Source organism: Anolis carolinensis, chromosome 2, assembly GCF_035594765.1.
Source record: "Anolis carolinensis isolate JA03-04 chromosome 2, rAnoCar3.1.pri, whole genome shotgun sequence".
Lineage (NCBI taxonomy): Eukaryota > Metazoa > Chordata > Lepidosauria > Squamata > Dactyloidae > Anolis > Anolis carolinensis.
Genome location: NC_085842.1, coordinates 240,968,441 through 240,980,094, shown reverse-complemented (window position 1 = coordinate 240,980,094; position 11,654 = coordinate 240,968,441). Strand labels below are relative to the sequence as shown.

At 41.5% G+C, this 11,654-nt stretch overlaps 1 protein-coding gene across 1 annotated transcript; it reads right to left on the bottom strand.

The window, feature by feature from the left end:
• Positions 1-6,842: 6,842 nt before the first annotated feature.
• Positions 6,843-11,427, bottom strand: LOC103277661 (uncharacterized). The gene is made up of 2 exons (XM_008103344.3): positions 11,106-11,427; positions 6,843-7,517 (listed from the first exon to the last, which is right to left on the bottom strand). The coding sequence occupies exons 1-2, from the start codon at positions 11,329-11,331 to the stop codon at positions 7,153-7,155; spliced, it is 591 nt and encodes a 196-aa protein (XP_008101551.2). The 5' UTR covers positions 11,332-11,427; the 3' UTR covers positions 6,843-7,152.
• Positions 11,428-11,654: the final 227 nt, after the last annotated feature.

Genomic DNA, 11,654 nt, shown 5'->3' with positions numbered 1-11,654 from the left:
CTCACGTAATCATCGCAGGTAGTGTAAAACCAAACCAAACAAGGGCTCTCTGTGTTTGCTTTCCCCCATAAGACAGTTTAAATGAACTCCTTCCTTCCTTTCCAGCATAAGACAGTTTAAACAAAAGTGATCTCTCCCTGCTTGCTTTTCCCCATAACACAGTATAAACTCTCTATCACCTCTTTGTCTTGAGGGGTAGGCAGGTTTGTTTAAAAAAAAGAAAGAAAGAAAGAAACCCACAAACACAAGGCTCCAATTTCTTTCCTTGCAGAATACCGTATTGGGGATCAAAAAAGGGGGGAAATATGACTATTATGTGATGAAATGCAATATTTTAAGTGGATTTAGGCAAGTCCTAACATGGACAGAGGACACATCCATCTTATTTTCCTAAGCCCATCCCTTTGTCTCCCCTTCTCTGTCTACACATTAGGGGTAACTGATGAAGGAAGAGATCTTGCAGATGTGGCCGACAGTTCAGTGAGATGTTTTTGAATACATCAAAGACATTACTCTGCTTTGGCTCTACACTTGAGATGTTATGACTTTGAGTTTGTTTCAATTCAGAGTTGGAGAGCGACTTCTCGTTTATCTGTTTTGGAAAATGGCAATCTCCATAACCTTTTGGAGATTTTATGATCTTTGGAAAGGCATGACCTTGTTAGAAGTCATAACCTTTAGGAAAAATAATGCCATAAACTTTTTGGAAAATGGCATTCATGCACAGCAGTTAGGCTTCTCAGCTTTAAACTGATGTACCTAGATATCTCTTTGAACTGTTAAGGACAAAGATATGCCAATGCACAAACACACACACACACACACATAAAGCAAAGTTTCAGAAGTGTTATTTTTTAGTTGTCCAAAAGCATCAACTCTCTCTTAAAATATATCTGCCTTTAAATCATGCTCTCAAGAGACGAAAAGAAGTAGACTTCTTTAAAAGTAACAATATTTGGTTTACTCACAAACTTCATGTATTCAGCATACAGGTACCTTGCCTATCAATCCAGTTATAGATAGGATTTTAAGTAATTTATATAGGTAACACAGGGCATCTTTCTTATAATCAACAGTCCAAAGTCCAAAGCATCTCTCTGTTCTGAGAGTCTAATAGAGTATCTGTTTCAACATTGAAAGCCTAATGGCTTCTGCTTCTACTGGTGTCTGAAAGCATACACTGTTCCTACTGACTTCTAAAAGCATATTTCTGTTCCTAACAAAGGCTCTAAGCATACTCTTTCTAAAATGGAGTCTGAGTCTTGAAGAAGCCGAGATCTGATCACATGGTCTGCAGCCCCTTTCACAACAAGTAGTTAGGGAAAGCTGCATACCAATACACACATATACAATACAGTAAACAATCTGAATTATGTTCATAACAAATAACTAGTGGAGGCTTAAAGAAGGTTGCTATTTCCAACAATCTGATTTTTTGGGGGTGTCTGTTTGACTGAACTGCTGACCTGAAGGTTGACAGTTCAAATCTGCAAGATGGAGTGAGCTTCTGTCTGTCGGCTATAGCTTCCCATGTGGGGACATGAGATAAGCCACCTGCAGGATGGTAACACATCCGAGCTTCCCCTGGGCAACGTCTTTGAAGACATCCGATTCTCTCACACCACAAACAACATTAGCTTCTGACATGATAAAAAATAGCACAATTATTTTTGCAATAGCGAGAAGCAATGATAATAATGATGTGTATACACGGCAATTTTATATAATAACTAGTGTTTACTCATTGCCAATATTGCTGGGGGGAAATCAGCAGGTTTGCCATTTTGCAAGGGATTCTGTTACACTGATAGTAACATGTTAATTTACTTGATGAATCACATGTTACTTTGAAAACAAAATATAATATCGGAGCAATGTGTACTTCTAAATTCGAAGATATTTTTATAGACACCAATTATGGCTAAGCTATTGTTTTGTTGTGGATACCCAAATTCAAGGCTAACTAAAGCTGTTTGACAACCTGAGTAGCAAATGATACTGTAATAGTCTCATTTCCTACGCTTGAGTAGGAAATAGGACCCTTGAGGATGCTTGGAGATCATCTAGCTGCCACCGCCCACTGACTTGCCCCAAGTAACTCCGTGACTCATTGGGAAGTTGCTGAGGACTTACAATGCCTTTTGTACCCTTGCCCCTGCAGAGAATAAGCTTGTAGGAAATGATAATGTTTTATGCATATGGAGATACACACTGAGTAAAGGCATATGAAGAAAGCATGCAAATCACGAGATCCTTTAAGGGAAACTTTTTATTCTAAGCAAACAATCTTACATTAACAAGAAAGTATCTTGCACATTTAGGTATTTCTTGGGAGTAATTACAGCTTAGTCATATTAAGCCAAGGTTAAAAGAATCATTACTCTTAATATGACTAGCAGAAGATTAATATTCTCACAGTAGAGATAGTGCTCTGGGTCTTGAATGCAAAAAATAATATTTTTTTTCTAAAATGGGTGGCATTTTGTCACCGCAAAAAAGTCTTTGGGCCCAAATTTCACTTTTCTCACCGCTGCTGTTTGGGGTGAAAGATGCAGATGATGGGTTAATGCAGTGGTTCTCAGCCTTCCTAATGCCTTGACCCCTTAATACAGTTCCTGATGTTGTGGTGACTCCCAACATTAAAATTATTTTGATTGCTACTTCAAAACTGTAAATTTGCTACTGTTATGAGTCATAATGTAAATCTGATATGCAGGATGTATTTTCATTCATTGCACCAAATTTGGCACAAATACCCAATACTCCCAAATTGGAATACTGGTGGGGGTGATTTTGTCATTTGGGAGTTGTAGTTGCTGGGATTTACAGTTCCCCTACAATCAAAGAGCATTCTAAACTCCACCAACAATGGGATTGAACCAAAATTGGCACAGATAACTCCCATTACCAACAGAAAATGCTGGAAGGGTTTGATGGGCATTGATCTTGGGTTTTGGAGTTGTAGTTCACCTACACCCAGAGAGCACAGTGGATTTCAAACAATGATGGATCTGGACCAAACTTGGCAGAAATACTTAATGTGTCCAAATGTGAATACTGGTGGAGTTTGGGGAAAATATACCTTGACATTTTGGAGTTGTACTTGCTGGGATTTATAGTTCACCTACAATCAAAGAGCCCCTTGAACCCCACCGATGACAAAATTGGGCCACACTTCCCATACAGAACCCCCATGACCAACAGAAAATACTGGAAGGATTTGGGTTCCTAAGACCATCAAGAATATGTGTTTTCTGATGGTCTTTGGCAACCCCTCTGAAACGCCCCTCGCGACCCCCACCCAGGGATTGCGACCCCCAGGTTGAGAAATGTTGGGTTAATGGATCACCTACAGCACACCTATCAAACAAGGCTCGCGGGCCTTATCTGACCTGCCAAGTCATTTGATGTGGCCCACAGGACTTTCAACGCCAGGGCAACACATTTACATTTATAGTCTTACAATTACAACCAGCCCTTTCAAGGCAACCATAAGGCTGATGTGTTTCTCCCGGTGAAAATGAGTTTGACTTGCAGCAGTATCACCAGTCCTGGGAAATGTGGGATCCTCTTAAATTTTTCACAAACAGCCTATTGTTACAGTGCTGAACAAATCTCTGACATTACAGGTCATTGCACAACTGAAATCTGTATTCTCCAGTTATGTTTTTCTAGATATTGAGGCACTATGGACTCTGGGGTCTCCAAGTAATGCAGTTGACATTTGCAGCAAGAACTGCTTCCGCTTCATCTTTAGTCCTGATGTGGGATCTCTCTGCTCCCTCAATGTGTGCATTGTGATCTTAAGAGCAATTTAATACTAGATAAAATAACGTTTTCCATACAATGTCGGTCTTTGACAGTATCAGTCTTATCTACTTCTGTAATGCCCTTAGGGCACCGCCTTATTTATTTATTTATTTATTTATTTATTTATTTATTTTGCACCATGTCTGCCCCTTTCTCAACCCCGGAGAGGACTCAAGGCAGTTTTACACATAGGCAACTATTCGATGCCTTAAAAACAGCATACAATTCAAATAGACATTAAAAGAAAATTATAAAATACATCAAAACAATTAAAAACATTTAAAACAATACATTCACAATCATGTAATCCACAAGCGTAATCCGGGCTGCTCCAAAAGTCATTGCACATCATTCCATATATGTCTATTGCACAAGTTCTCTAAAGGCTTGGTCACAAAGTCTTGTTTTCAGCCTCTTACGGAAAATCAGTGGGAGGGGACTGATCTAATATCCCTGGGAAGGGAATTCCACAGCCAAGGGGCCTCCACCTTGTCTATCATCTATTCTCCTAATCTAATTTTACCCTATACCTATTTGTCATCTATCAATAAAATAATAGATTTTGCAGTGCAAATACTCCAAACTTGTGTTAAAATCTGAAAATCTAAAATTGGAATGTGTCAAATCTGGGATTTAAACAGTGAAAACAAAAATAATTTTAACAGTTTAGGGCATTATGTCAAAGTCTGCATGATTTTATACAATGTCCTTGTTACCTTTAGATCTTGGCTGACAGACATACTGTTCCTACTATCTACTTTATCCTTTCGTTCCTCACCCACTCTACTTTTTGAACTTTTAGGACATAATATCTGTTCCTGTGTAGAACAAATGTTTTGAGCTTTAGCTGTTGTGGGAGCATCTTCCCACACCACAAAGGTAGGGAGACCATTCTTAGTTGGAGGCTGTGACAAAAATAGAGGGAATGGGGGAACAGAAGAGTATAAGAACAGAAGTATTTATTATTTATTTATTTACTATATTTCTATCCCACTCTCTCTCACCCTGAGGGGGACTCAGAGCAGCTTACAATTTGGCAAAATACAGTGCCACATTTCAGTACAAATATTAAAACAAATAAAAACAAATAAATACAATTTAAACAGTTAAAAACATAATACCTAATCTTGTGCTGTTACGAGTCAGTTTCACATTGCACTATTCCCCAAATGCCTGGTATCATAGACAGATCTTTACAATTTTTCTAAAAACCAGGAGGGAGAGGGCCAACCTAATGTCACTGGGGAGAGAGTTCCACAGCCAAGGGACCACCACTGAGAAGGCCCTGTCCCTCGTTCCCACCAATCATGCCTGCAAAGAGGGTGGGACCGAGAGCAGAGTCTCCCCGGCAGATCTGACCGGATTAAGGATTTGGGTCACCTGCTCTTTGGGCGTTGGTGTTTGGACACCCAGGGAGAATTAGGATAAATTGGGAATGTTTAGTCACTTCACTTTGCATGTGGCAAGGCGTTGCTGGGCGCCACTGGGACTCCTGTACGTGTTAAAGAAGACTGGACTGGGACTTTGCTTCAGATCTGCTGTTGCCTCCATTGCCTTGGCTCTTTGTGCCATTCCGTTTCGTGGACCTTGAATTGATGACTACAACCCCTGGACCTTGGACTGGAATTCGACTCTACTTCTGCCTTCGCTCCTTAAAGCTTCTTGGTGTCACTCTCTGATTTGTGTCTACCCACGGCTCTTGACTCCTGGCTTGCCTCCCGACCTTGCTGCTGTCTCCTTTCCTGACCCTGGACCGACCTGACGATGTCTCTTCGCTTTGTTCCTTGAGCTCCTGGCATTGTCTGCACTCTTGAAGCGGATTATTGCTGCCCCTGCTGTTTTGACTCCGGAACGGTTTGACGACATCTCCTTGCTCTGTCCCTTTAAATCCCAAAGCCTGGTGCTTGCCTCAGTAGAGGCTTGGAGCCGCTCTCTCCTTTTGCACCGGCTTCCAAGTTTGTTTACAAGCTACTCTCACTGGGGAGCTCCTTTGCCCAGTGTGGGTTTCTGTTTGAGGCTTTAAGTTTGAACTGCTAAGTTTGGGACTTTGAGGAGTTTTTTGGGAGTTTCCAAGTCTTTGTTTTGTTTTGGCTACTTATTCCAAGTCAACTCAGAATGTTTTGAGCTGAATTGAAGAACCTTTAGTTTAATATGGAGTATTTGCTTGAATAATCCGGTTTATTTGTTAAAGCATATTTTTTGATATATTTTTGTTTGGACTGCCTTAAAACACTGAAAGTTAAGTGTTTTAAGCCATCTTTTATGTTTGTGACTAGTTTTTGGGCTATTTCTTGAATAAACTCTGTTTTGCTCTCTAATTGGCGTCTGACTTTTGACAGTAGATGTACCCTTAGTATGTGTGGGCAGTTGGGACAACTTAGATGTAAGTGCTCACAACTAATCTTACTAATATTTGTGCAATAATCTTTGTTTACTTCATACTTACTCATAGTAGCATTTGGTAGCCATGCTGGGACTTTTTTGGAGTTACTTCTTTTAATTTCAGAACAAAGGCCAGTAAGAAACCTTTGTTTCCTAATAAGTTTTGTGGATGTGAAATGTTGAAAAAGCCTTGTAATGCACTCAAGCAATGAATGGGATGAACTTCCCAAGTGAAATGAATGGTTTTCTGCCACCTTACAATTGTTGGTTATTTTCCATCAAGTAGATTTAGATTTATGGAGACGCTATGAAAGTAGATTTAGATTTACGGAGACCCTATGACTTTCAGGATCCCTGACTAACAGCAACTCTGCTCAGATTTTCCAAACTCAGGGCAGCTCCTTGATCAAATCAATCCACCTGCAACAAGTTTTCCCTCTTTTCCTCCTGCCTTCACCTTTTCTTACAGCTTTATAAAATGAACAAATACCTGCACTTTTATGCCCGGCATGTAACATTTCCTTTCCCAATACTCAGGTCGATATTAAGGAACCACTGACATGGACTATATAAGAAAATCAATCCTAGGTCATTCTTCATGTTTAATTATACTTGGGAGACCTGCAAATTTTATATACACACCATTCATGTCGAGATTTCGTAAGACTTTAATTAAAAGCAATTAAACAGGACAGAGTTTTGGTAGAAATATCAGCCTAATTTTAAGGGGAAATGTTTTTATTAAAATCGAACAAATATGATAAGCACAGAATATGGGTTCCAATAAGAAGTTCTTGGTGTTTGTGTCTACAAATGGCTAAAAAGAAACAAGGACATAATTTGTTACTCAAGATAATAAATAAAGAAACAATGGCTCTCTGGTCTGTCCATGTAACATACAGCTAAGTGGTGTTGTAAGTACCTGTAAGTCTGTTCTTGAAAAACTAAATGTGCATATTCTCAACATAGTCTGTTAAGAATTTCCTGGGTGCATCCCAAAACACAGCATATTAAGGACAGCCTGTCCTGAAGGTCAACGTCACGCTTTCTTCGAGGGTATTTGTCCCAGGGAAAATTATTCAGGTTTTTCAAATTATTTGGCTCAGTTTCCCTTCTTCTTTTGCGGGCTGCATCCTCCACTTGACGAATATATTCAATGAAGTTATCAGAAAGAGGAGCAGATTCAATATATAAAGTGGACAAGTCTTTCAATGGCTGCTGCCCAGCTGGTTGGTTGAGACTTTGCAGCTGCTTCACTGTAGGATCTGAAACTGACATCAAATTCTTGTTTTCTTGTCCTTTGTCATTGGTAATTTTCAGAAAGCCTGTTGAGACAAAATGGAATGTAAAGTATCAGCTAGGATTGCCAGAATTTCTAATAAAAAGATCGCACACATACGATAAATGTATATATGTAGTTAGGGTAATTGTAGGGTTTTTTCTTGTCGTTTTGTCTTTTCTTTTTGTGGATGCTCATGTCACAAATGAGTCTTTTTCCTATTTTTGGATTTATTTTAATTATAATGAAAATAAGTGTTTAATAAAAATAATTTTTAAAAAAGATCACACACACCTCTCAAATTGCATTTCAAAACAAATCCTGTCTTCCCAGAATATGATGGTAGGAGTGTGAAGGGATGGATGTGTTGTTTTGTAATGTGTGCTGGGGAAAGCATTTAATTTCGCTGTACAATATAAAATGACAATAAAGTTATTCTATTCTATTTAAACACTACTAAATAATTGGTGGAAAAAGGAAGACTTTTCTGAGGAAAGCCTCTAAACACGCAGTGCATCACATTCTAATAATCTTGATGACTAGAAACGCTTCACTTCTGACACGAAAAAAACAATCAATCAAAAACCTAGAAACAGGAAAGTTGTAAAGGTTGGGTGGGGATTTGAATATCGATAGGACCTACTCGAACAGCATTTCTCAACCTGGGTGTCGGGACCCCTGCGGGGGTTGCGAGGGGGCTTCAAGGAGTTTGCAGAAGACCATCAGAAAACACATATTTCTGATGGTCTTGGGCGACTCCTTTGGCAGAGAAAGCTGAAGATCTCTCAGCCTGTCCTTTAGCCCAATTCTATCATTGGTGGGCTTCAAGGGGCTCTTTGATTGTAAGTGATCTGTAAATCCCAGCAACTACAACTCCCAAAGGTCAAAGTCTATTTTTCTCAAACTCCACCAGTGCTCTCATTTGAACATATTGAGTATTCATGCCAAGTTTGGTCCAGATCCATCATTGTTGAGTCCACAGTGCTCTCTGGATGTAGGTGAACTACAATTCCCAAACTCAAGTTCAATGCCTACCAAATCCTTCCAGTATTTTCTGTTGGTCGTGGGAGTTCTGTGTGCCAGGTTTGATTCAACCCCATTGTTGGTGGAGTTCAGAATGCTCTTTGATTGTAGGTGAACTGTAAATCCCAGCAAATACAACTCTCAATTAATAAAATCAATCCCCCCCCAACCCCACCCGTATTTAAATTTGGGCGTATTGGGTATTTGTTCCAAATTTGGTCCAGTGACTGAAAATACATCCTGCATATCAGATATTTACATTACAACTCATAAGAGTAGCAAAATTACAGTTCTGAAGTAGCAATGGAAGTAATTTTATGGTTGTGGGTCACCACAACATGAGAAACTGTATTAAGGGGTCGCAGCATTAGGAAGGTTGAGGACCACTAATAATAAATAATAAACGTTATTTTTATATCCCGCCCCATGTCCCCGAAGGGACTCGGGGTGGCTCACAACAGGGACAAGCCCGAAACAACGACACAACATATTTGACAAAAACTTAAAAATTTCAATGATACACAAAATAAAATAATGGACAATACATTAAAATCCAAGCAGATAAAATCAGAGTAATGAAAAGCAAACCAGCGGGGACAGGTTTCATAAAGTGCTGTATCATGGAAATGAGTAACAGTGATAAAGTGCCATATGCTTTTAAAAGAAGTATTCTGATGACAGCTCTATTGGGACTATCCATTCAAACGCGCTCTGGAACCACTGGGCTAGAAACAACAGATTATTAAATATGGTTTATTAAATATTTAAAGATTATTAAATATGGTTTTCTGTGGGTGAGCAGATGTTGAATACTGGATGGTATATGTTCTATATCAGAAACTAGAGCTGATGTAATCTATCCAAGGCAATTTTCTGAATCAGCACTCCAAATAACCAAACCAAATCTAAAGTCGACCAAAACCTGATTCATAACCCTTTTGGTACTAATGTTAGAGAATGGTCCTTGGTCCAAAAAATGTTGGGAACCACTGTTTTAAACTATAAATTCAGCATTGATGTGAATGATTTAATGAGTTTTAATCTTATGCCTCTGTTTAAAAAGCCTCAAATTCTGAGGACCACAATTTAAGAGGGATATTGACAAGCTGGAAGGTGTCCAGAGGAGGGAGACGAAAGAGCTGGGTATGTTTCGCCTGCAGATGAGAAGGGTGAGAAGAGACAGACTGCCATGTAGAAATAAGTGGAAGGATATCAGGGAAGAAGGAGCAGGCTTGTTTTCTGCTGCCCTGGAGACTAGGACGCAGAACAATGACTTCAAATAACAGGAAAGGAGATTCCACCTGAGCATTAGTAAGAACTTCCTGACTGTGAGAGCTGTTCAGCAGTGGAGCTTTTTGCTCCGGAGTGTGGTGGAAGCGCTTTCCTTGGAAGCTTTTAAACAGAGGCTGGGTGGCCATCTGTCGGGGGTGCTTTGAATGCGATTTTCCTACTTCTTGGCAGAAGGTTGGACTGGATGGCCCACGAGGTCTCTTCCAACTCTAGGATTCTATGATTCGAAATATAGTCACTAGGAAATCCTATACAGGAAACACAGCCAATTGGATGGAGTTGGACAACCAAGAATCAAGTTGATGGTTTGCCAGATTCTCCTGGACTTGAGTCACTCTTGGCTCAAGTGAATTATTGACCATGAAGGTAGTATGCTGATAATATCAATCTCAACAACCACTGAAGGGAACTTAGAGTTGATATTGAGAAATCAAACCCTGAAATTATGAAATATATATTATATGTATAGAGACTGCTCTGCAAAGCTTAGTGAGCTGCACCCTTAAGCTTTTTGTGCAAATTGGAATATTGTCTGTTTGCACCCAAGACACCATGCAGGGGGTTGGACTGGATGGCCCACGAGGTCTCTTCCAACTCTAGGATTCTAAGAACTTCCTGACAGTAAGAGCTGTTCAGCAGTGGAACTCTCTGCCTCAGAGTGTGGTGGAAGCTCCTTTCTTGGAAGCTTTTAAACAGAGAATGGGTGGCCATCTGTCGGGGGTGCTTTGATTGTGCTTTTCCTGCATGACAGAAAGCTGGGGGTTGGACTTAGAGCCATAACCAGAAAATTAGTGGTGGGGGGGGGGGGGGTGAAACTTTTTTTGGTGAATCATGAAGAGTAGTTCCATAACACAACAGGCTCCATCGATAGACTTCAGTGGACACTCATGGGGATTTGGTTAACCAGTTAAAATTCATGAGTAAGCAAAAAAAAATTACAAAAAACCCTGAAAATTTTCGGGGGGTTGAGCCCCTAACCCCCCCCCCCCCCTCCATGGCTACAGGCCTAGTTGGACTAGATGTGGTCTCTCTCTCGCTCTATGAGTCTAAGGAGCCTCCACCCAACTCCGAGGCAGAGAGTTCCACTGTTGAACAGCTCTTAAGAGTCAGGAAGGGCTTGCTCATGTTCAGGTGTGCTCTCAATCAGGAGGGATTCTGGGGAGCGCCTGCCCCGGAGAAGGAAGCCGTGCCCTGGCTGGGGGCTCTGGGGTCCCTGGACTGTGGTTTGGCGTGGAGTCGGCGCAGGCAACGCGGCTGGAAGTGCATCCCTCCTCCTCCCCCCCCCCCTCCCTTTGGCCCCTTCCCCATCACAGATACGCACCGATCTGCGGCGTCCGCGTGTTGTCTCCCGAGGCGGCCGTCGTTTCTGGGGAGATCCTCCTGTAGCGGGAGCCTCCGCAGGTGAAGACGACGGCGCGCACAAAGTCTCGCCCGCAGAGCTTGACCCGGGGCTCGCCTTCGTCTCCGATGCTCTGCTCCTCGGAGAAGAAGGGGCAGTGGCTGAGCAGGAGAAGCAGCAGCAGAGCAAGCAGGCTCTGGGGCCCCATGGCAGGTCCCGCTCCGGAAAGAAAGAGACACACACCAGAAAGGAGGAAGACTCTTGGCCCTCGGGGGTCAGAGACGCACTGAGCTCCCGCCGCCCTGGCCTCCCTTTATATCGGGGCAGCCCCGAGACTGACTCATCCTCCTCCCGCCCCCCCCCCCTCTCTCTTGTACAGTCTCTCTCACAAACACACCTTTTGTGCCACTCATTTCCTTCGCCCACCCGCTTGATTAATCTACTAGGACACCTCCAAGCCCTTCTGCCAGGTGGCCCTGAGTTCCAGGCATTATTATTGGCATTACACTAGGGAACAAAGTTTGGGCGGGA

Bases quoted from the DNA above. Each gene is read 5' to 3' on its own strand.
- LOC103277661 (XM_008103344.3), bottom strand. From the start codon at position 11,331: ATGGGGCCCCAGAGCCTGCTTGCTCTGCTGCTGCTTCTCCTGCTCAGC. The intron at 7,518-11,105 runs GTGCGTATCTGT...TTGTCTCAACAG, and splicing joins CACGCGGACGCCGCAGATCG to GCTTTCTGAAAATTACCAAT.